The sequence below is a fragment of the Rhinoraja longicauda genome, chromosome 1 (genome assembly GCF_053455715.1).
Source record: "Rhinoraja longicauda isolate Sanriku21f chromosome 1, sRhiLon1.1, whole genome shotgun sequence".
In the NCBI taxonomy this organism is placed as follows: Eukaryota; Metazoa; Chordata; class Chondrichthyes; order Rajiformes; family Arhynchobatidae; genus Rhinoraja; species Rhinoraja longicauda.
The window spans coordinates 58,255,491-58,280,761 of NC_135953.1; the positions used below are offsets into that span (position 1 = coordinate 58,255,491).

A 25,271-nucleotide genomic window follows, 5' to 3' on the forward strand; every position below is an offset into this window, starting at 1 on the left:
TCTAGCGTGTCCAACCCCTTAATAATCTTATATGTTTCATTAAGATCCCCTCTCATCCTTCTAAATTCCAGTGTATACAAACCTAGTCACTCCAGTCTTTCAACATACGATAGTCCCGCCATTCCGTGAATTAACCAAGTGAACATAAGCTGCACTCCCTCAATAGCAAAGAATGTCCTTCCTCAAATTTGGAGACCAAAACTGCACACAGTACTCCAGGTGTGGTCTCACTAGGGCCCTGTACAACTGCAGAAGGACCTCTTTGCTCCTATACTCAACTCCTCTTGTCATAAAGGCCAACATGCCATTAGCTTTCTTCACTGCTTGCTGTACCTGCATGCTTAATTTAAGTGACTGATGAACAAGGACACCCAGATCTCTTTGTACTTCCCCATTTACTAACTTGACACCATTCAGATAATAATCTGCCTTCCCGTTCTTATATAAATTATCCCTCGTGTGTAGGATAGTGTAAATGTGTGGGGATTGCTGGTTGGCGTGGACACGGTGGGCCGAATGGCCTGTTTCCATGCTGTATCTCTAAGCGGAACTAAACTAAACAAAAACTCAGGCGGTCACGGGGAGAACATACAAACTCCATACAGTCAGCACCCGTAGTCAGGATTGAACCAGTGCCTCTGGCGCTGTAAGGTTGTAACTCTACTGCTGTGCCACCATGTCCCCAATGTGTTGATGTAAATTTGGGAGTGGGGATGGGGGGGAGTGCTATTTACATACTATGCATTAGATATACCTCTGGGCATGGCTGATATAACAAACTGTCACCCTGAATAAAGGTTTATAACAGCTCGGCATGTAATCACAAAAAGTAAATACAGCCATTCACACCGAGGACAATATTTAAAAAAGTATCATTTGCTCATTCTCCATATGGTTGGATATTTACTGACAATTCTTGTTTGGATCTGCACTGAGACTTTAGAATATAGTGGGCGAATGAAGCTTTGGTTTCAATCAATTTCCTGTGTCACGCACAAACCTCTATCCCAAGGCTCATTTTGAGAAGCATGTTTCTTCCCATACTTCTTTAGGATCCTGACCCCTACATTATGCATTTTTCATGAAGTGTTTTATGATACTGTGTGGTGCAGAGGAATTAGACAAAAGGTCATGCGGAGATTCTTGCACTTTTATTACATTTCTCATCGATTTGCACACCATCCTCGACAGTAATTTAAGCTAATAAATACAGAAGACAGAAAGAAAGCAAACACACATTTTCTAAACAGCACTTTTACGTTTCCACAATTACAAGTGTAAGAATTAACGATTAACATTTCTTTTTGTAAGATTGGCTTGCAGAACCAATTGCTAAATACTTCCTTTTCACGTGCCATTTATTGTCGCGCCCACTCCGGGATTTTGTTGTGCGGCTCCATTGGTTACTTTATTAAAAAGCTGGAAAAGAAGTTCATATATTTTAAAGGACCCTGGCCCATCTGTTCAGCAACAAAATAGAGACACTAAGAGTGCTAAAAGTTAGCACTTAAAATTAAAATTAAATTAAAATTAAATTATCAATCTAAAATCTATCCAAATTATCAATCTCAAGGAGGTGGCCCTTGAAATCGTGGATGCATTGGTGATCATTTTCCAATGTTCTATAGACTCTGGATCAGTTCCTGTGGACTGAAGGGTAGCTAATGTAACCCCACTTTTTTTAAGAAAGGAGAGAGAAAACGGAATTATAGACCAGTTAGTCTTACATCGGTAGTGGTGAAGATGCTTAAGTCAATTATTAAAGATGTAATAGCAGCGCATTTGGAAAGCAGCAACAGGATCGATCAACGTCAGCATGGATTTATGGAAATCGTGCTTGACTAATCTTCTGGAATTTTTTGAGGATATAACAAGTAGAATGGATAAGGGAGACCCAGTTGATGTGGTGTATCTAGACTTTCAAAAAGCCTTTGACAAGGTTCCACACTAGAGATTAGTGTGCAAAATTAGAGCACATGGTATTGGGGGTAGGGTGTTGACAACGATAGAGAACTGGTTGGCAGACAGGAAACAAAGAGTAGGAATTAACGGGTCCTTTTCAGAATGGCAGGCAGTGACTAGTGGGGTGCTGCAAGGCTCGGTGCTGGGACCCGTTATTTACAATATATATTAACGATTTAGACGAGGGAATTAAATGTAACATCTCCAAGTTTGCGGATGACACAAAGTTGGGTGGCAGTGTGAGCTGCGAGGAGGATGCTATGACGCTGCAGGGTGACTTGGATAGGTTGGGTGAGTGGGCAGATACATGGCAGATGCAGTATAATGTGGATAAATGTGAGGTTATCCACTTTAGTGTTAAGAACAAGGAGGCAGATTATTATCTGAATGGTGTCAGATTAGGAAAAGGGGAGGTGCAACGAGACCTGGGTGACCTTGCACAACAGTCACTGAAAATAAGCAGATACAGCAGGTAGTGAAGAAAGCAAATGGCATGTTGGCCTTCATAGTGAGAGGATTTGTGTTTAGGAGCAAGGAGGTCCTACTGCAGTTGTACAGGGCCCTGATGAAACATGGAAACATAGAAAATAGGTGCAGGAGTAGGCCATTCGGCCCTTCGAGCCAACACCGCCATTCAATATGAGCATGGCTGATCATCCAAAATCAGTATCCCGTTCTGGCTTTTTCCCCATATCCCTTGATTCCCTCAGCCCTAAGAGCTAAATCTAACTCTCTTCTGAGACCACACCTGGAATATTGTGTATAGTTTTGTGTATATTTTTGGAAAAATAATAGTTATTTTTCCTGCAGAATTTTCAAAAACAAAGGTCTTTTTAATAGCTATAAGTTTATTTTAACTGCAGACTAAAAGTAGTAAAGGCTGTTTAATAGAGTGTCATTGCATGTGTTAATGGAAGCAATTGCTTGTCAATTTCAGTCACCATCCGTGGTGAAACAGACAGATTAGGTTCTCAGGAGGCCGATTACTTCAGGGAAGTTCCATCAAAACAAGTTTTATCTTCTTTGGACTATTCTTTTCCCCAAGATAGCCATTTTTCAACATGTCAATTTCAAAAGTAACTTTTAAGTGGTTCTCTAGTTCCTGGTGGTCGTCATATTATAAACAATTCAGCCCCTGTAATAAAAACAGTGTTCCCTAATTCATCAATCTCATTATAACCAGTTAGTGTAATAGAAGCACACGTTATAGCAGAACTACCTGCACTCTGAAAGTGAAAAGACTTATGTGTTTATAATAACAAGCTACTAGTTTACTCAAAATTCCATTACTTAAATGGGCAATGGTAGAAATTATAGGATTTTAGACCATATAATCATGTCCCCCGGAGGCTTCAGTCCAAAATCGTAGGCTGGAAATCTAGTGCATTACTGAGGGAATACTGCATTACCGGCGGGTTCCTCTTCAATTCAAACTTTAAATTGAGGTTCCACTGGCCCTACCCATGCAGACGGCATAAACAATTGCATGCCACTTTAATGATGAAGTGAAGTGTGCCAAATTCTTTGTGCTGGCCATTACTTATTTCTTTGCTGGCATCACCAAAATAAGATTATCAATTACCAGGTCTTTATCTCGCTCATCTTTAGGAGTTTATTGTATGCACATTGCTCTTTTATTTGACAAGGTTGAACAAACATTGAAGGTATCACTTTTGATGTGGAGTGATGATGCTGAGAAAGACACAATGTTCTCTTGCCTAATCTGATTGATAATTTGCTTTAAAAAATGATTCATCTGGATGTTACAGTTTGGTCCCCATGCTGGCTCCCTTTACTTTCTCTCTCTGCTCCTCCTTCACAAAGGCAATTATCATCACAAGTGCAGTTCACAGTGGTGTTGTTCTTCCCTTGCTTTGTTGCTTAAACTGGCGCTCGTTCCCACACCTCAACCATTCCCCAATTAAATTCCTCTCCATCTTTGAAATATTTCAGATGCATTCTTACTTCTCTTTGGCTCATGTAGGCTTCATGCTGGTTCATTCTTTCCATCTCACCGACATTCACAACAAGATATTTCCCTAACCAGCTCTCCAAAAAAGAAAATCCCAGATCAAAATTGTCACGGGAGAAATGGGGGCTCCTAAAATTGGTCTGACAATTTCCCTCTATGGTATGTTTTTAGAGTATTATCTCTAACTGGCCTTCAAGTAGTGGCGAGGAGCTAAATCTCCATTATGGTCCACATTCTTTTCACTGAACTAGATTTTAATGTGCATGTTACACTTTTGGGAGACTACGCCTAGCTTTTTGCTTCTCCAAGAAAGAGCATCAAATATCATCTAAGTGATAAATCAATGCATTTCATGGTCGATCAGAGATAAAAATGTATTCTAAAGAATTGAAAAATGCATGTTGATGTTTTTAACAAAATTAAAATCCCTTTTCTTGTAAATGCAGGCCTGTTAATGTGTAGCTGTGTAAAAAGGTGTTTGAAATATAAAGAAGATGTCTCCTTTCCTTCTCTTGATTCTTCTTTATTTCACTTGAACAACTGTTTGCAGTTAGTGTCTGAGGAATAATACTCGTTTACATCTTAATAATTTCCAGTACATTTAAGCTGTTGATGTGCAGAACAAATTGTTGGAAGGAAATTGACACCAATTCAAGGTTTTAAATCTGCAATGTAAATAGCATTCTTTGAGTTATGAAAATGGTAACGTAAATTACCATTAAATTTATCATTAAATTAAACGAATGCAGTGGAGAAGCAACCCATGGCGTTATTGTTCATTGCCATTTCGAAGTGCTTCTATTTAAATAAGCACTTGCTTTGACATACAGCCGATGAATGCCTAGTTAGCAGCTGTTTGTAGCTATGTTACTCATGCAAATTATTTGGTAGCTCTTGCTAGCTCACAGCAGTGATTCAACTGAAAAATTGCCTTTTGCATATCCCACATGCTTTTCACAAACAACATAATATAAAAGTAAGAAGCTGCATATATATCTGGCGTTATTGCCAAAGAATCTGGCTGTTTTTCACAAATTCAACTTATTTGTACGCATTTGGATGGAGACAAGGTGGATCAACTACTTCGAGCTCTGCACCTGCTCACAGGAGAGGGCAGCAAGCAGTGTGAGGCATAATCATTACATAAAGCATAAAGATGCCTTATCTTTAGCTCACTTGTCATTGGGATACTTGTATAGTGCAGGATTTATTCTATGTCCTCCACACTGCAGAGGCTAAAGTGGATAGCCCCGAAAATAGAAACAGGAACCATGGCCCTACCATTTTTCTCTTGACATAGCAACACATTAACTTTGGGCTGCCAGTTCATTTGTACAATACAAGCTTGCAGCCAGTATAAAACCCTTTATTCTTTGGCTTATGTCTCAACAGGGGGCTCGGTTTCCTGAATGGCAAAACTAATTAAAGATAAACTACACTATTTAAAGGCAGCCTGAACTTCATAAAAGGGGTGGGGTGAAAGAATTAATTGTGGCTGCAGCAGCTGGGGGTAGCCTGGGCTACAATTTTATTCTGACCCGGGAGATGTTTCCGATTTTTTTTTAACGTAGGTGTTGCTGACAAGGCAAACATTCATCATTAGTCCCTAGTGGAATTTGAGAAGATGGTGGTGATAACATTGAGGGAACTTAACAAGGTGCATACATAAATTGAAACCAGAGCCCTCCATTTGCACAAGGCAGTAGGGAACAAGGCATTGCATAGTTCTGTACATGAACGTACAAAGAAATAAATGGGCGGTTCCATAGATAGCGCAAGCGTGTTCTATAAGGATGTTTCAGTATCATAAGGTCATAAGTGATAGGAGCAGGACTAAGACATTTGCCCCATCAAATCTACTCCGCCATTCAATCATGGCTGATCTATCTCTCCCTCCCAAACCTATCTCCCAAACCCATTCTCCTGCCTTCTCCCCATAACCCCTGACACCCATACTAATCATGAATCTATCTATTGCCTTAACATTATCCATTGACGGCCTCCACAGCCTTCTTTGGCAAAGAATTCCACAGATTCACCACCTGCTGACTAGAGACTGTGGTGAATCTGTTTCCATTGGGATGAGGGGCCTGATAGATCCAGGTAATGAGGCATGGTCATGAAATCATGTGCAAAAGTGGATCCACCAGAGGTGATCATAAATGATGAATTATATCTGAAGTAATGGATCTTGCACTCATAAGCTCTTCACTGGGTCAATGCCAATGATTGAAAGTCCGGGCTGGGTGAAGGTGTTGCACTTTACCTCCAAATGTATATAAGAATGCCGATGTTTTGTGCAATTGAAGAGTGTGCTTGGTCTGCTTCTATCAAGGCAGACAGGCTCCTCTCCCTCCTGTAGGTAGGTAAGGTGTTTGCCTGCATGACCTGGGACTGGACAAGAACAAGTGGTTCTTTGCTTCACAACAAAGAGGGACAGGTGCAGGTGGCAGGTACCCTATGGAGGAAACTGAACTCCCCGTTAGGGAGACCAATGCTGATTCTGTGGTGGCATCTGGGCTGTATAATGGGGGACCATGGTTGCCTCATTATTAATCCACCTCCTCACATTTCACAATCTTTTATGATTTACACACTGCAGAGACTGGCTATGTCTATTTAATTTCTTCCCTCTCTTTACAACAAGTCTCAGCCCTTGCACCTTTCTTCTTTCATACCGTCTTTTCCTTCAAGAATAAGATGACTCACAATTACAGTGATTTAATGCTGGCAGAAACTGATTCACCTATTGCAATGCACACAATTTCAAAGGTAGTTTGGTGACAGTGTCTGCATATGATGACTAGAAGCAAGTACCCTGCAGTCTGTGCAAGTGGAAGAGATAGCACAGGTGCCACGTCTCCAATGGATGAGGTTGCACCTGGGTTTTGTTCAGATGTCCATATTAAGTGAACAACCCACAGAAGCAGAAAGATAGGTATATGCAAAAAAATGCTTGTTTCAAAAACCAGCTGATAAAAATTTATCGCAAAATGCATTAAGATGATAAAAAGAAACGCATCATATTCAGTTAAATGTTCTGTTTAAATTAAGTGGATAAATTGTTTTTTTACACAATGGAAAATCAGGAAGGGGAAGTTGCAGACACGAACATGATATTTCATTTATACTGCGGGATGGAAAGCAAGTAATAACGGATCATAACCCTGCTTTTCACAGTGCCAGATTCTGGTTTCCATAGAAACAAATACCGGGTAGGGAGCAACCTATATTATTCCATTTAGGGACAACAGCAAAAATTCATCCCCTATAATGGAAATCCTTTACTTGCCGTTCATTAACTTAGATGAATGGAAAATTGCACAATTTCATTTGTACCACTGCCCCTAACTGGATTTCAAACAGCCTGGGGCCCCCTGAGTGATCATTTATATCCAAACACCGGAGAGAAAATGTCTGACAATGCTTTCCAATAATTAGTTTCTTAATTTCAAAAGTAATTCCTTACTATCACCAAAAATAATAATTGTTTACAACATTTCAAATTTCAAATCTATTTTCAGATAATTGAGATGAAGAGGAATGACAGCTTCTTTAACAAGCATAAGTAGTATGTTTCATGCTCGCTCATCATTAACTGCAGCCAAATTATGTTTCAAAGTCAGTAGAATGAACCTACCTGTAAGGATACCCATGATACTTGGACCGGAATATTGACAGCAGCAAACTGAAGAAGAAAACCACCAAGCCTAATCCCACCAGGCAGATTACTGTAGGAAAATGACAGATTAGAATTAACAAAGGTTACCTCAATTTCAGATGAATGCATTCAAGTGCAACTTAGTGGCTGTTCTATTAGTTTACCGAGGCAACATAACTTCTTGTGCCAGTAATTGTACCATTTACTATGGAATCTAAAATTTAAATATACGATTTGCAGGACAGAGAGACGGAGGACTGCAGTAACATGTTGGCAGGATGTTGAAGAAGCCGTTGGGCAAGTTTGCCTTCATCGGTCAGTGTATTGAGTACAGTGTATTGAGATAAAGACACAAAATGCTGGAGTTACTCAGCGGATCAGGCAGCATCCCTGGAGAACATGGATAGGTGATGTTTTTCGGGAACGATCCACAATTTAGAACAGATGAGCAGAATCTTAATTGAAGAAATATATGTTAAGGAACGAATTAGGAAAAACCCAGAGAGTTGTGAATCTGTGGAATTACCTGCCACAGAAGGCAGTGGAGGCCAATTCACTGGATGTTGTCAAGAGAGAGTTAGATATAACTCTTAGGGCTAATGGAATCAAGGAATATGGAGTAAAAGCAGAAACGGAGTACTGATTTTGGTTGATCAGCCATGATCATATTGAATGGCGGTCCTGGCCCGAATGGCCTACTGCACCTATTTTCCATTTTTCTATGTTTCTGTGATGTTTCGGATAAGGATCCTTCTTCAGACTGATTTTAAAAAATGGAAGAGTGGAGGGAGAGGACAAAGCATGGCAGGTCATAGGTGAACACAGGTGAGGGGAGGGGCAGGTTGTTGGACAAAGGCCAGAGATGAAAATACATAAAGTTGGAGACAAAAGGATTAGAGAGTGCAAATTGTGAAGCATGAGGATTGACAATGTATGAATTGTATTGGAATATAGACGGGGGGGGGGGGGGGGGGGGGGAGAGAAAAATAGATGCAAGGTCAGCCAGGGGGAGGGGTGAAGAAAAAAATGATGGGGGGGGGGGGTACAGGGAAGAAAGGGGAACGGGGTGTTTTGTATATTTGGAGAATTCAGTATTCATATGGTTAGGTTGTAAGCTGCCTAAGCAGAATATGAGATGCTGTTCCTCCAGTTCATGTGCGGTGTGGCAATGGAAGAGGCCCAGCACAGAGAGGTCAGTATTGGAATGGGAAGGGGAGTTAAAATGGTTTGCAACCAGGAGATCCAGCATGCCTTGGTGGAAGATGCTGAATCTTGAAAGCATGCATCACCAGAGTCAGCTTCTTGCTATTGAGGGCGTGCAGCGTAGGTTCACTAGGTTAATTCCCGGAATGGCGGGACTGTCGTATGTTGAAAGGCTGGAGCAATTAGGCTTGTATACACTGGAATTTAGATGGATGAGGGGGGATCTTATTGAAACATATAAGATAATTAGGGGATTGGACACATTAGAGGCAGGAGACATGTTCCCAATGTTGGGGGAGTCCAGAACAAGGGGCCACAGTTTAAGAATAAGGGGTAGGCCATTTAGAACGGAGATGAGGAAGAACTTTTTCAGTCAGAGAGTGGTGAAGGTGTGGAATTCTCTGCCTCAGAAGGCAGTGGAGGCCAGTTCGTTGGATGCTTTCAAGAGAGAGCTGGATAGAGCTCTTAAGGATAGCGGAGTGAGGGGGTATGGGGAGAAGGCAGGAACGGGGTACTGATTGAGAGTGATCAGCCATGATCGCATTGAATGGCGGTGCTGGCTCGAAGGGCTGAATGGCCTACTCCTGCACCTATTGTCTATTGTCTATTGTCTATTCACCTCTGTTTTCAGGCTTCTGTGTGGAACTTTCATAAGCAAGGGTATTGGCCAATTCATCTCTTACCCCATTGAGGACATTGGACATTATCTATGGAACTGATGAGCTACAATGCTGGGAACTATATTCTGCACTCTGTATCTTCCCCTTTGCTCTACCTGTTGTACATAAGTTTGACTTGATTGTATTTATGTATCACATTATCTGATCTGATCCATACAAAACAATGTTCACTGTACCTCAGTGTACGTGACAGTAATAAGCCTAAACCTAAAACCTCGGGGCAAATTTTTCACACAGAGGGTGACGCGTACATGGAATGAGCCATCAAAGGATGTGGTAAAGGTGGGTAGAAGTATGACGTTTCAAACACACTTAGGCAGGTTCGTGGATTGGAATGCAATGGAAGTTTATGGGTCAGGAACAGGCAAGGAGGACCATCTCGGTCAGTATGGGTGAGTGGAGCCAAAGAGCCCACTGTTTTGCTCAAAAAAATGTATGAATCTAGACCACAATGAGTTGGGATATTTGAAACGCAACTTATAACTTATAATGACGCTACAGTTTCCTCCATGGATGCTTTGTTGACACCACTTCAACAAAATCACAGAAAACGCTAATGTATTAGGAGCAAAGACATGACAGTTATTTCAATGAAAAATATGGAAGTTGTGCAGCTCTGCTCTCCACGACATGCAGAGGTTCAATGCAGATGTGGCAAGGGAACTATGATTTCATGCCGTGTAGGAAAATAACTGCAGATGCTGGTACAAATCGAAGGATTTATTCACAAAATGCTGGAGTAACTCAGCAGGTCAGGCAGCATCTCAGGAGAGAAGGAATGGGTGACGTTTCTGGATCTTTGTCCCAAACATTATGGAGGGCTCACAGCACTGTATGCTGTGAGATTCTGAGATTGTGGAGGTGTGCAGCGAGGTAGCAGACATAAACACTCAACCATGACACCCAGTAATACTTCTGCTTCAAGATGTGAACATTCTCTTGCAGTTCAGAAGGGTCTCGACCAGAAACGTCACCCATTCCTTCTCTCCTGAGATGCTGCCTGACCTGCTGAGTTACTCCAGCATTTTGTGAATGATTTCATGTTCATCAACGTGAGCAATATTGTGGCTGATATTAGTTTCTGATGCTGTCATATTAGATGCTGTGCAAAGATTTACACACATGCTAATAAACAAGTTTCCAAAAGGAATGTGGAAAGTTGTAAAACATGTTGCAGAGACAAAAGGATTTATCAGAAAAACTTTGACAAAGAGCATCGCAGAAGGCATGGATTTTAGAAAGGTATGGATGGATTTTATAAACAAGGAGATGGAGAGGAAGATAATTGAATGAACTGTCCAGAAATCTGTTACAGTCTTATATGAGGTTAGCCAATTTACTCTCCAAGGAAACTGCTCCATTTTATTTAATTAATAATCATTCTAAGGGATTGACTGCAAGAGAATGTTCACATCTTGAAGCAGAAGTATTACTAGGTGTCATGGTTACAAGCTGAGTGTTTATGTCTGCTACCTCGCTGCACACCTCCACAATCTCAGAATCTCACAGCATACAGTGAGTGCTGTGAGCCCTCCATAATGTTTGGGACAAAGACCGATCATTTATTTATTTGCCTCTGTACTCCACAATTTGAGATTTGTAATAGAAAGAAAATCACATGTGGTTAAAGTGCATATTGTCAGATTTTAATAAAGGCCATTTTCATAGACAATAGACAATAGACAATAGGTGCAGGAGTAGACCATTCAGCCCTTCGAGCCAGCACCGCCATTCAATGCGATCATGGCTGATCACTCTCAATCAGTACCCCGTTCCTGCCTTCTCCCCATACCCCCTAACTCCGCTATCCTTAAGAGCTCTATCCAGCTCTCTCTTGAAAGCATCCAACGAACTGGCCTCCACTGCCTTCTGAGGCAGAGAATTCCACACCTTCACCACCCTCTGACTGAAAAAGTTCTTCCTCATCTCCGTTCTAAATGGCCTACCCCTTATTCTTAAACTGTGGCCCCTTGTTCTGGACTCCCCCAGCATTGGGAACATGTTATCTGCCTCTAATGTGTCCAATCCCCTAATTATCTTATATGTTTCAATAAGATCCCCCCTCATCCTTCTAAATTCCAGTGTATACAAGCCCAATCGCTCCAGCCTTTCAACATACGACAGTCCCGCCATTCCGGGAATTAACCTAGTGAACCTACGCTGCACGCCCTCCATAGCAAGAATATCCTTCCTCAAATTTGGAGACCAAAACTGCACACAGTACTCCAGGTGCGGTCTCACCAGTGCCCGGTACAACTGTAGAAGGACCTCTTTGCTCCTATACTCAACTCCTCTTGTTACGAAGGCCAACATTCCATTGGCTTTCTTCACTGCCTGCTGTACCTGCATGCTTCCTTTCATTGACTGATGCACTAGGACACCCAGATCTCGTTGAACTCCCCCTCCTCCTAACTTGACACCATTCAGATAATAATCTGCCTTTCTATTCTTGCTTCCAAAGTGAATAACCTCACACTTATCTACATTAAACTGCATCTGCCATGTATCCGCCCACTCACACAACCTGTCCAAGTCACCCTGCATCCTTATTGCATCTTCCTCACAATTCACACTACCCTCCAACTTAGTAGAACATGTAGAAATTACAGCAGTGTTTATAGATGCCCCCCCCCCCCCCCCATTTCAGGGCACCATAATGTTTGGGACATAGTAATGTCATGTAAATGAAAGTAGTCATGTTTAGTATTTTGTTGCATATCATTTGCATGCAATGACTGCTTGAAGTCTGCGATTCATGGACATCACCAGTTGCTGGGTGTCTTCTCTGGTGATGCTCTGCCAGGCCTGTATTGCAGCCATCTTTAGCGAGTCCCATTCACATTTCTCTCCAGCATATAAAAGGCATGCTCTATTGGGTTCAGATCGAGTGATTGACTTGGCCACTCAAGAATTGACCATTTTTTAGCTTTGAAAAACTCCTTTGTTGCTTTAGCAGTATGTTTGGGATCGTTTTCTTGCTGAAGAATGAACCGCCAATCAGTTTTGAGGCATTTGTTTGAACTTGAGCAGATAGGATGTGTCTATAGATTTCAGAATTCATTATGCCACTACCATCAGCAGTTGTATCATCAATGAAGATAAGTGAGCCAGTACCTTCAACAGCCATACATGCCCAGGCCATAACACCCCCACCACTATGTTTCACAGATGAGGTGGTATGCTTTGGATCTTGGGCAGTTCCTTCTCTCCTCCATGCTTTGCTCTTGCCATCACTCTGATATCAGTTAATCGTCATCTCATCTGTCCACAAGACCTTTTTGCAGAATTGTAGTTGCTCTTTTAAGTACTTCTTGGCAAACTGTAACTATCCTATTTTTTAAGCTAACCAGTGGTTTGCATCTTGCAGTGATGCCTCTGTATTTCTGTTCATGATGTCTTCTGCGGATAGTGGTCATTGACAAATCCACACCTGACTCCTGAAGAGTGTTTCTGATCTGTCGGACAGGTGTTGGGGATTTTTCTTTATTCTCGAGAGAATTCTTCTGTCATCAGCTGTAGAGGTCTTCCTTGGCCTGCCAGTCCCTTTGCGATTAGTAAGCTCACCAGTGCTCTCTTTCTTCTTAATGATGTTCCAAACAGCTGATTTTGGTAAGCCTAAGGTTTTGCTGATGTCTCTAACAGTTTTATTCTTGTTCTCAGTCTCATAATGGCTTATTTGACTTTCATTGGCACAACTTGTGGTGGGGAAGATGCTGGAGTCAATTATAAAAGACAAAACTGCGGAGCATTTGGATAGCAGTAACAGGATCGTTCCGAGTCAGCATGGATTTACGAAGGGGAAATCATGCTTGACTAATCTTCTGGAATTTTTTCAGGATGTAACTAGGAAAATTGACAGGGGAGAGCCAGTGGATGTAGTGCACCTTGACTTTCAGAAAACCTTCGACAAGGTCCCACATAGGAGATTAGTCGGCAAAATTAGAGCACATGGTATTGAGAGTAGGGTACTGACATGGATAGAAAATTGGTTGGCAGACAGAAAGCAAAGAGTGGGGATAAATGGGTCCCTTTCAGAATGGCAGGCAGTGACTAGTGGGCTACCGCAAGGCTCGGTGCTGGGGCCGCACCTATTTACAATATACATTAATGACTTGGATGAAGGGATTAAATGTAACATTAGCAAATTTGCAGATGACACAAAGCTGGGTGGCAGTGTGAACTGCGAGGAAGATGCTATGAGGTTGCAGGGTGACTTGGACAGGTTGTGTGAGTGGGCGGATGCTTGGCAGATGCAGTTTAATGTGGATAAGTGTGAGGTTATCCACTTTGGTGGTAAGAATAGAAAGGCAGATTATTATCTGAATGGTGTCAAGTTAGGAAAAGGGGACGCATAACGAGATCTGGGTGTCCTAGTGCATCAGTCACTGAAAGGAAGCATGCAGGTACAGCAGGCAGTGAAGAAATCCAATGGAATGTTGGCCTTCATAACAAGAGGAGTTGAGTATAGGAGCAAAGAGGTCCTTTTGCAGTTGTACAGGGCCCTAGTGAGACCGCACCTGGAGTACTGTGTGCAGTTTTGGTCTCCAAATTTGAGGAAGGATATTCTTGCTATTGAGGGCGTGCAGCGTAGGTTACTAGGTTAATTCCCAGAATGGCGGGACTGTCGTATGTTGAAAGACTGGAGCGGCTAGGCTTGTATACACTGGAATTTAGAAGGATGAGAGGGAATCGTATTGAAGCATATAAGATTATTAAGGGATTGGACACATTAGAGGCAGAAAACATGTTCCCAATGTTGGGGGAGTCCAGAACCAGGGGCCACAGTTTAAGAATAAGGGGTAGGCCATTTAGAGCTGAGATGAGGAAAAACGTTTTCAGTCAGAGAGTTGTAAATCTGTGGAATTCTCTGCCTCAGAAGGCAGTGGAGGCCAATTCTCTGGATGCTTTCAAGAGAGAGCTAGATACTCTTAAAGATAGCGGAGTCAGGGGGTATGGGGAGAAGGCAGGAACGTGGTACTGATTGAGAATCTTCAGCCATGATCACATTGAATGGTGATGCTGGCTCGAAGGGCCGAATGGCCTATTCCTGCGCTATCTTTAAGAGCTCTATCTAACTCTCTCCTGAAAGCATCCAGAGAATTGGCCTCCACCTGCTTCTGTCTTCGAGGGACGCACATTTGTCTTAACTATTTTTTTTCTTCACATACCTAAAGAAGCTTTTACTATCCTCCTTTATATTCTTGGCTAGCTTACCTTCATCTTTTCTCCCTGTATTGCCCCTTTAGTTATCTTCTGTTGCTCTTTAAAAGTTTTCTAATACTCTGGTTTCCCGCTCATCTTTGCTATGTTATACCTCTTCTCATTTATTTTTATATTGTCCTTGACTTCCCTTGTCAGCCACGGTCACCTCTTACTCCTCTTAGAATCTCTCTTCCTCTTTGGAATGAACTGATTCTGCACCTTCTGGATTATTTCCAGAAATACCTGCCATTGTTGTTCCACCATCTTCCCTGCTAGAGTCTCTTTCCACTCAACTTTGGCCAGCTCCTCCCTCATGCCTCCATAGTCCCCTTTGCTCAACTGTAATACTGACACTTCTGATTTTCCCTTCTCCCTCTCAAATTGCAGATTAAAACATCATATTATGGTCACCCCCATAACACTTATCGTATTATCAGTACCCTGTTCCTGCCTTCTCCCATACCCCTTGATTTTGAATGCATCCAGTGAATCGGCCTCCACTGCCTTCTGAGGCAGAGAATTATGCAAATTCACAAATCTCTGGGTGAAAAAGTTTTTCCACATCACAGTTCTAAATGGCCAACCCCTTATTCTTAAACTGTGGCTCCTCATTCTAGACTGGTGTGAAAAGATGATCCTAATCTCGCCTTAGGTTCTTTTTCCAATTACTTTAAATCTGTTTCCTTTGGTAACTAACCTTTCTGCAAGTGGAACCAATTTCTGCTTGTTGACTCTGTCAAAGCCATTCATCACTTTTTGAATGCCTCTATAATAATAATTCTCTCCTTAACCTTCTCTGTTCTAAGGAGGACCACTTGTACATCAGGAAGATAATTGACAAGCTCCAAGCTGAGATTAAAGAGTAATTTTTCCTCAGTTTCAAAAATGACTCTTTAATTTATGTCGAATAAAACAATGGTTCAAGTTTCAACAAGAAAATTGATGAGATGGAGATGAATGAGGGCAGTAAGAGTTTAGATTTAAGTTTAGGTTTATTATTGTCATGTGCACTGAGGTACAGTGAAAAGCTTTACTTGAACATTGATTTTGTGGTTAAACAGCAATGAAGCTCTCCCTGATGTATCACAATACATTAAATATAAACTTCATACAAACCTCAATCTGTTGCAAACCAAAGGATTAACTTCAGGCTGCATTAATGTATCACAGACAAAAATCAAATCCAGTCTGAAGAAGGGTCTCGACCCAAAATGTCACCCATTCTTTCTCTCCGAAGATTCTGCCTGTACCGCTGAGTTACTCCAGCATTTTGTGTCTATCTTTGGTGTAAACTAGCATCTGCAGTTCCTTCCTACACTAAAAATCCTGTTCTTCTCTACACATGCTTAATTACAGTACCATGCTCGTCAAGGTAAAGGATGCATCTTCTGTTTGAACTAGTCTTCATGTGAAACTCAGCAAGACTACTCAGATTGGGCAGGACCCCAATCAAGCTTAGAACACAAGAAAATAGGACCAGCACCAGACTGTCTAGTCCCTCAAGCGTGCTCTTCCATTCAATATGATCATGGCTAATCTGCCCTGGCCTCATCTGATCTTCTGTGCCAGTCACCTTTAGCCCTGAAATACCCAATCGTTCAAAAATCTATCTGCCTCCTTTTTCAATGTGTCTGTGAAAATACCTGCAGAACCTTTTTGGATTGGAGAATTCCGGAGATTCACCACACCGCAAGAGGAAATTCCCATGCACCTCAGTTTAAAATGACTTCACCGATCTTGCAAATATGTCCCCATGTTTGAGAATATCTTGCAGGTGGAACACATCAACATTTATACTTTCATGCCTCCTTAGAAATATAAATGTTTCAAAACGATCATCCCACATTTTTCTAAACTGCAGAGTCCATAACTGAACTAGAATATTGGCAGCAGTAAACTGAAAGAAAAAAAAACAGGCCTCGTCCCACCAGAGATATTATAGTAATAAAATGACAGATTAGCATTAATGAAAGCAACTCAGTGTAACTTCAAAAGTGGTCATTTACTGGCAAGTTAGTGGCTGTACTGACCATTTTTCAGGGTATCATTAATTCATTTTTAAGCATATAGCATTAGAGCATATAATAGCACACTGTAGCATTTGTAGCATAATTTAAGATTTAAGTTATCAAGTGCAATTCCAATAAGCTTCCCAAAGCTGCAATTGACATGCAGAGCAGAGATGGGATGAGGTGTATGGAGATCATTCAGGTGTGAAATTTTTTTGCGTACTTTATCCCTCTGGTCTAAAGAGGGTTGAAGGCAATTTTATTAGCCCATCTGTTAAATTGATCAAAACCACTTAGGGAACTATTCTTAAAAAGTTTTGCTTTGCATAACTCAGTCACACAGTTTTTACAGATAAATTAATTGTTCTCTCACGGATCTGAATAAAGGTCCTGACCTGAAACATCACCAATAAATGCTCTCCAGAGATGCTGCCTGACCTGCTGCGTTACATAAGCACTTTGTATCCTTTAATTGTTCTTTTATGTAACAAGTACAATTCTATGCAAATAGTTGCCGTTTCTCTGTTCTGTGTATACATAATTTTGAACATAGTTTTACAAATATGGCTCCCAATGGCTGCCTCTCCAACTGTCTGTCTGTCCCTTCCTTCTTTGTGTTTTAATAGTATGTGTTAAATGTGTGTTTTTAGTGTTCTTTAGCTTGTTTTATGTGGGGGGTGGGGGTTGGGGGAAACTTTTTCTAATCTCTTACCTCGATGGAGATGCGATTTTTTCCATATCATATCCCCGTCCACACTGCGGCCTAACATCATGGAGTTGGTGGCCTTTGCTGGAGACCGACTTTTGAGAGCTTCAGCCCGGGGAGCCTACGGGACTTTAACATCGAGGAGCCCGTGATCCCTTTGCCAGGGATCGACTTCGGAGCTCTAACCATGGGTGCTTGCAGATTTAACATGACGGAGCTCGCGGTCTCTGGTCAGAGACCGACTTCGGGAACTCCAAGCCGCAGGAGCTTCGACCGCCCCGACGCGGGAGTTTCGATCGTCCCGACGCGGGAGCTTCAACCGCCCCGACGCGAGGGCTTCGACCACTGGTGCGGGAGCTTCGACCGCCTCGACGCGGGAGTTTCGATCGTCCCGACGCGGGAGCTTCAACCGCCCCGACGCGGGGGCTTCGACCACTGGTGCGGGAGCTTCGACCGCCCCGACGGATGGTTCGACTTCCCCGACCGCGGGAGAATAAAGAGGAAGTAGATTGGACTTTTTTTGCATTCCATCACAGTGGGGAATGTGGGGAATCCGCTGTGGTGGATGTTTATGTTAACTTTTATGTAGTTGTGTGTCTTGTTGCTTTTTTTTCGTATGGCTGTATGGTAATTCGCATATCACTGTACCTTAATTGGTACACGCGACAATAAATTGACCTTTGAAACTTTTGAAATCCAGTTGAGGAGTTGTAGCAGATTCCTCGGGGAGACCAATTCTCATAAATATAACAATTATATTTCTAAATCTTTATGGTGTGAAAATATGGGTCCTGACCTTTATCTGAGCTTCTAAATAATAATACATTCTAGTCAACTTCTGAGAGACTGCCTTTTGGCACAAAATGTCCTGCAAGTGTGGGTTCGTAATACATTTATAACAGCATAGAAAATTCTTTAAAATTATGAACATTGAAAATGCTACAGTTAATCCCATTTAAATTCACCTCATGTACTTTAAGACAGACCTTTGCTGTGCATTCCTGCAAGATGACTACGCATTTATAATCAAACGGAAGGAAAGGCTAGTAAGGAACAAACCACATTAAATGTCAAAAATATGGCATTTCAAATTATTCTCACTTGATTCCAGAGCAATGCATGGTTACGTTCTAAATTTAGTTTGACTCTGCCTGTGATATTGTCTGCAAAGCCCTACGAGGTCATTCCACAGCTGACCACTTCACTGATTTGAAATTCCTTACAACAATTATTTGGAACAAATGCACCATCAATGTTATGAACATTTTCTCCCTTAACCTACAGAGGGCATACAATGTAAATAATGGGCATGGAGTAAAAAAATAAATGTATTTACAACATAGTGATATGGCATGTTTTCTTCATCATCAACAAGCAATAACATGTCTTATTCCTTCCGGTTGCAGTTCTGACTATCAATTTGCGCATTAAATAAATTTGAAATGCAGTTTCATAACTCTGTATACCTACTGATCAAGCATCAATTCTGATCGTCACAAGTAATTGAAAATCTGGAAATCTGAACTAAAATCTGATCATTCTGAACTGCCCTAATCTGCTGACTGTCTCAAAAAATTTCTGTTTTTGTTACAAAGTAAACTGTTGCTTTGAAGACCTTGTTCGACACTTCAATTTAACCAAGATGGCGTGGAAAGTTATAGCACATAATTAAAAACAGAATTACAATGAAAAAAACAGAACAAGCACCACGGATTTATTACGAATAAAGGCGTAGGCTATTTTCTAAATGGGGTGAGAATCCAGAAATTGGAGGTGCAAAGGGACTTGGGAGTGCAGGTTCTTGGGAGTGTTGAGGCTCTATAAGACGCTGGTAAGGCCACATTTAAAATTACAATTTTAATTGTGACATTTAAAAGAGTAAAAGGTTAAAATTACAGGACAATGAAAAAAGAGTGGGAGAACGGGGCAAAATGAATTCTACTTGTGCTGTGCTGACATGGACTTGTGGGTTGAATAGCCCCCATCCATGCTATATGATTCTATGAACTGCACAGCTAATGCTGATGGGAATGTTTCAGTGCTATAGCGTCATACAACATGGAAACAGGCCCTTCGGCCCAACTTGCCCATGCCGACCAAAATGCCCCATCTACATACATCCAAATTCTGATATACCCAAATTGAAATAATAATGCCCGCAATGCTCCTGGAATCTAATTTTGTTGAACAGCTGTGACTGGATTAGGTGGAAGGACAGGTATTGTAGAGAAAGCAGGGACTCTGCAGGAGGACTTGGACAGGTTAGGAGAGTGGGCAGAGAAGTGGCAGATGGGATATAGTGTAGCAAAGTGTGGAGTCATGCATTTTGGTAGTAGGAATAAAGGCAGAGACTATTTTCTAAATGGGGAGAGAATCCAAAAATCGGAGGTGCAAAGGGACTTGGGAGTGCTGGTACAGGATTCCCAAAAAGTTAATCTGCAAGTCGAATCAGTAGTAAAGAAAACAAACTCAATGCTAGTATTTATTTCAAGAGGGCTTGTATATAAAAAATGGGGATGCAATGCTGAGTCTCTATAAGGTGCTGGTAAGGCATTTGGAATATTGTGAGCAATTTTGGGCACCATATCTGAGGAAGGATGTGCTGGCTCTGGAGAGGGTCCAGAGGAGGTTTACAAGAATGATCCCAGGAATAAATTGGTTAACCTATGATGAGCATTTGTCGGCACTGGGCCTGTTCTAGCTGGAGTTTGGAAGAATGAGGGGGGACCTCATTGAAACATACAGAATAGTGAAAGGCTTGGATAGAGTGGATGTGGAGAAGATGTTTCCACTAATGGGAGAGTCTAGGACTAGAGGTCATAGCCTCAGAATTAAAGGAAGTTCTTTTAGGAAGGGGATGAGGAGAAGTTTATTTAGTCAGAGGGTGGTGAATCTGTGGAATTCTTTGCCTTAGAAGGCTGTGGAGGCCGTCAGTGGATATTTTTAAGGCAGAGATGGATAGATTTTTGATTAGGTTTTGATTAGTACAGGTGTCAGAGGTTATGCAGAGAAGGCTTGAGAATAGGGTTAGGGGGGAGAGATAGTCAGCCATGATTGAATGATGGAGTAGACTTGATGGGCCAAATGGCCTAATTCTACTCCTATCACTTGTGACCTTATGATTAGCATAGTTATCAATGCAAAAGAAAGGCCAAATAAATGCTGCAGGGTCCAAGTCAGAGCCATTTGGTCTGAAGAAAAACTGAGTTGCTTTTAGGCCAACTTTATATCAGCCAAATCTGATTTCTTTCAGTGAGCTAAACCAAAATAAAATGGACCTGAAGCAATTTCATCGTGAACTTCCAACCTTTGAAAATACTTATATGCCTGGGATTCGGAAGCAGAGCTGTTAATAACTCTGGTAAATGTCTCTTTTCAACTAATCCTTCCTTTTCTAATGCCTGGCTTCTTGGGAAAATACAGCAATTTACAAGCATATACTTCAATAACAAATTCTAGTGCCCTGAAGTCAATCCTCCAATTTCAACATGCACTGATTCCATCTAAAATTTGACAAAGATATCACTTATGTTCATTGACTATGCATCACAAGCCCTCACATCGCACTCTTACATCATGTTGAAATCAATACTTCTGATCTTCATGTTGCAAAAAAACATGTTGCTCTGTTGTATCATGATGTTAATAGAATGCGGAAAGCTTGCGGTTCAGTTTGTTGATGGGCTGCTAGGTTTCACGTTTAAATAGACTGGTTACCTATCAAGACAAATAACACACTAAAACCAATGTAATCAAGAGAATTGGTATACAGAATTGTGATTACATTTAGTTTCTTTGGTATTTGGTATTTGTGGGTCTCCGTCCATACTATCTGCCCAGGGAAATCTCACAAGCCATTGTGATGGCTGTTTACATTCCTCTGTCCGCCGAGCCGCTGCGCACGAGTGACGTCATTCACACAGGCACCGCGAGACTCCAGACACAGCACCCGCGTGCTTCCATCACAATCTCGGGGGATTTCAACCACGTGACTCTGGACACTACCCTACCCACTTTCACTCAGTTTGTTGACTGTATATGATATGAAAACATTGAACCTGCTGTATGCCCATGTTAAAGAGGCGTACAGCTCCACAGACCTTCCACCACTAGGAAGATCTGACCACAAGCTGGTTCACCTCCTACCCAGGTATAAGCCAATGGCCCAGAGGCTGCCTGTGACCACAAGGTCAGTGAGGAGGTGGTCAAAGAAGACCTATGATGCGAAACAGGGCTGTTTTGAGGTCACAGATTGGGACGCACTCTGCATTCCCCATGGAGCGGACATTGATGGACTTACGGACTGTTATCAGCAACATAAAGTAGTATAAGAAAATAACTGCAGATGCTGGTACAAATCGATTTATTCACAAAATACTGGAGTAACTCAGCAGGTCAGGCAGCATCTCGGGAGAGAAGGAATTGGTGACGTTTCGGGTCGAGACCCTTCAGTCTGAAGAAGGGTCTCGACCCGAAACGTCACCCATTCCTTCTCTCCCGAGATGCTGCCTGACCTGCTGAGTTACTCCAGCATTTTGTGAATAAATCAGCAACATAAAGTTCTTTGTGGATAACACTGTCTCTGAGGAGACTGTAAACATTTCCCCAACAACAAGCCCTTGCCACCAGTGACATAAAGGCCCTTCTCAACCAGAAGATGAGGGCCTTCAGGAATGGTGACAGGGAGGAGGTGAAACGGCTGCAGAAAGACCTGCAGATGAGACTGAGACAGGGCAAGGATGACTACAGGAGGAAGCTGGCGCGGAAACTTCAGCAGAACAACATGAGGGATGTGTGGAGAGGGATGAAGAGCATTACAGGCTACAAGAAGACTAGTGGCCTGGGGAGGGAAAGCAATCAGGACTGGGTCAATGAGTTAAACCTGTTTTTTAACAGATTTGATGGTGGGGCCTCTGCCCATCTTCTCCCCTGCTCCCCGACAGTCTCTCCCCCTCAATCCCCCTGGTCCACTTCCTCTGGCCTTTCTTTGCCGTGCCTGACCATCAAGGCTGAGGAGGTGAGGATGGAGCTGAGCAAACTCCGCCCAGGCAAAGCCGCGGGTCCCGATGGTGTCAGCCCAAGGGTACTCAAGGCACGTGCCAGCCAGTTGTGTGGAGTGCTACAGCACTTCTTCAACCCGAGCCTGGAGAGGGTTCTTGAGATGTGGAAGACATCCTGCCTGGTTCCTGTACCAAAGAGGATGCGCCCCAGCTCCTCCAATGACTACAGACCGATTGCACTGACCTCACGCATCATGAAGTCCCTGAAGAGGCTGGTGCTCACTCATCTGCGACCCCTGGTTAAACTCTACCTGAACCCCCTGCAGTTCGCTTACCAAACAAAGAAGGGGGTTGAGGACGCCATCATCCACCTGCTCCATTGTTCCTATGCTCACCTGGATAAGCCGGGAAGCATTGTGCGAGTCATGTTTTTTTTTACTTCTCCAGTGCTTTTAACACAATCCGGCTTGCACTGCTAGGGAGCAAATTGACGAAGATGTGGGTGGATGCTTCATTGGTGTCCTGGATCACCAACTACCTGACTGAACGACCACAATATGTCAGGCTATAGAACTGTGTCTCGGACGTGGTGAACAACACAGGACCCCACAGGGGGCGGTCCTCTCTCCCTTCCTGTTTACCATCTACACCTTGGACTTCAGTTATAACTCCGCCTCCTGCCACCAGCAGAAGCTTTCAGATATCTCTGAGATTGTGGGCTGCATCAGTGAGGGGAGGGAAGCTGAATACAGAGGTGTAGTCAACGACTTTGTTGAGTGGTGTGGGCCGAATCACCTGCAACTCAATACCAACAAGACTAAGGAGTTGGTGGTGGACTTTAGGTGGAGAGGAACCCTGTCTCCATCAATGGTGTGGATGTCCAGTTTACCAGGGAGTACAATACCTGGGAGTGTACCTGGACAGTAAGCTGGATGGTCCAGGAACGCTGAGGCCCTGTACAAGAAGGGACAGAGCCAGCTGTACTTTTTGAGAAGGCTCTGCTCCTTCAACATCTGCAGTAAGATGCTGTAGATGTTTTGCCAATCGGTGCTAGCCAGTGCCATCTTCTTCGCTGCTGTGTGCTGGGGCAGCAGGGCGAGGGGTGCGGATGCCAATAGGATCAACAAACTCATCAGGAAGGCTGGCTCCGGCCTGGGGGTGGAGTTGGATTCATGGGAGGTGGTCTTGGAGGGGAGGATGCTCCTCAAACTGCGGAGCATCTTGGACAATCCGCTCACCCCCTCCTTTAGCAACAGACTGGTTCAACCAAGATACAGGACAGAACGCCACAGGACGTCCTTCTTCCCAGTGGCTATCAAACTTTACACCTCCTCCCCTTTCTGTCATGGGTAGAGTGAGCCTGACTCTAACCCCCCCCCCACATCTACTCAATCTTGGCACATCCCTAAAGCCTTTCCACTCATCACTTTAATTTCATGTTTCATGTATTTTGTGTTTATTATGACTGTTGGCAAATTAATTTCCCCCCTGGTATCTTAAATGGCATTGAAGAAATTGTCCCCATCATTTCAATAATTTCAATTACACCTGCATTGCTGAGGTACATTCAAGGGAAAATGCACCAGCTTGCAGAAAATGAGATTAATTGCAGCATTAATAAGAATAACAATAAGTGGAATCCTGTCTTCTGCCTTTGTGCAACACATACAATACTTCTTGTTTGCTAGAGCTTCTCATTCTCTTGAATTGTTATGCAGGGTAGCACAAGACCATTCCAATCGCTTGCTCTTTCAGAACATGATAACATTGGTGTACATGTGCAGTGAAAGGATGGTTGGTGGGGGTGGTTTCTGAAGCATTTTAAGTGCAAAGAGATTCCAAATATTTTGGCTATATCAAAATGCAGAGGGGGATACGAAAATAAAGTGAAGGATACAAGTAACAAATTCCAGAAATCACAGTTACATCAACTTTGGTTGACTTTCTACTGCAAGGTTCGGAGGCCAATCCATGTCATGTGCATATTAACTTCAACTCCCAAAAGTTGATTGATCTGGACTGTTGCATCGAGTGAAAACTATGTGTATAAATGGTAATGGAGAACGATGGCCGTGGGAACAGTTGAGGAAAACTGCATGTACGAATGTCTTGGATTAAGAACTTAGATTGGATCACGCAACACAAGCTTTTTCACTATACCTCGGTACACGTGACAATAAACTAAACTGAATTGAAAATCTTTGTTTTTCGTGTGTTTTGTGTAAGATTATTTTCAGAACTAGAATATGACAGTGACAGCTGATATAAATGAGTTCATAAATATACACCAACAATAAATGATTTTGTTAATGCCAATCCTACTGCTTTCTTACTTATTACAACACAGGGGCCATTCATCCCATTGGATCTATGGCGCTCCCAGTAGAACAATCTCATTACTCCCATTATCCCTTTATTCACTTTCCGTAGTCCCACAGCTATTTTTCTCTCTTTCTCTTTCATGGCAATCCATTTTTTTTTCCTGATCCTTTTGCCACTTCCCTGCACTCAGGGGTAATTTACAGTAGCCGATTAACCCACCGCCGCATCTTTGGGATGTGAGAAGGCACCAGAGCACACATCAGCAGGCCTCGAAGGGAAGGTGCAAGCTCCATATAGATAGCATCCCAGGTCAGGATCGAACTCTAATCTCTAGCGATGTGAGGCAAAAAGCACAAGATGCTGCATTATTGTGCTGACTCTACCAGTCTTACTTTGACAGTAAAATCTTTGCATCTTGACAAATCCATTTCAAACTGAAAGTCCATATCTTCCAACTATCTTGTGAGGGGATTATAATACACCAGATTATGGCAAATGATGCAACATTCTAGGAGTGTCCTGGGTAATTTTGGTTGGGTCTTTTGCTTGGAATG

At 42.4% G+C, this 25,271-nt stretch overlaps 1 protein-coding gene across 4 annotated transcripts in view; it reads right to left on the bottom strand.

The window, feature by feature from the left end:
* Positions 1-1,147: 1,147 nt before the first annotated feature.
* tusc3 (tumor suppressor candidate 3) overlaps positions 1,148-25,271 on the bottom strand; it is a 318,808-nt gene continuing 294,684 nt past the window's right edge. For all 4 annotated transcript variants that reach the window (XM_078398086.1, XM_078398077.1, XM_078398067.1 and 1 more), the window contains 2 exons: positions 7,575-7,665; positions 1,148-1,419 (listed from right to left, as the gene is read on the bottom strand). In XM_078398086.1, the coding sequence (XP_078254212.1) occupies positions 1,404-1,419; positions 7,575-7,665 (107 nt within the window). In that variant the 3' untranslated portion in view covers positions 1,148-1,403. The remainder of the gene's footprint in view (positions 1,420-7,574; positions 7,666-25,271) is intronic.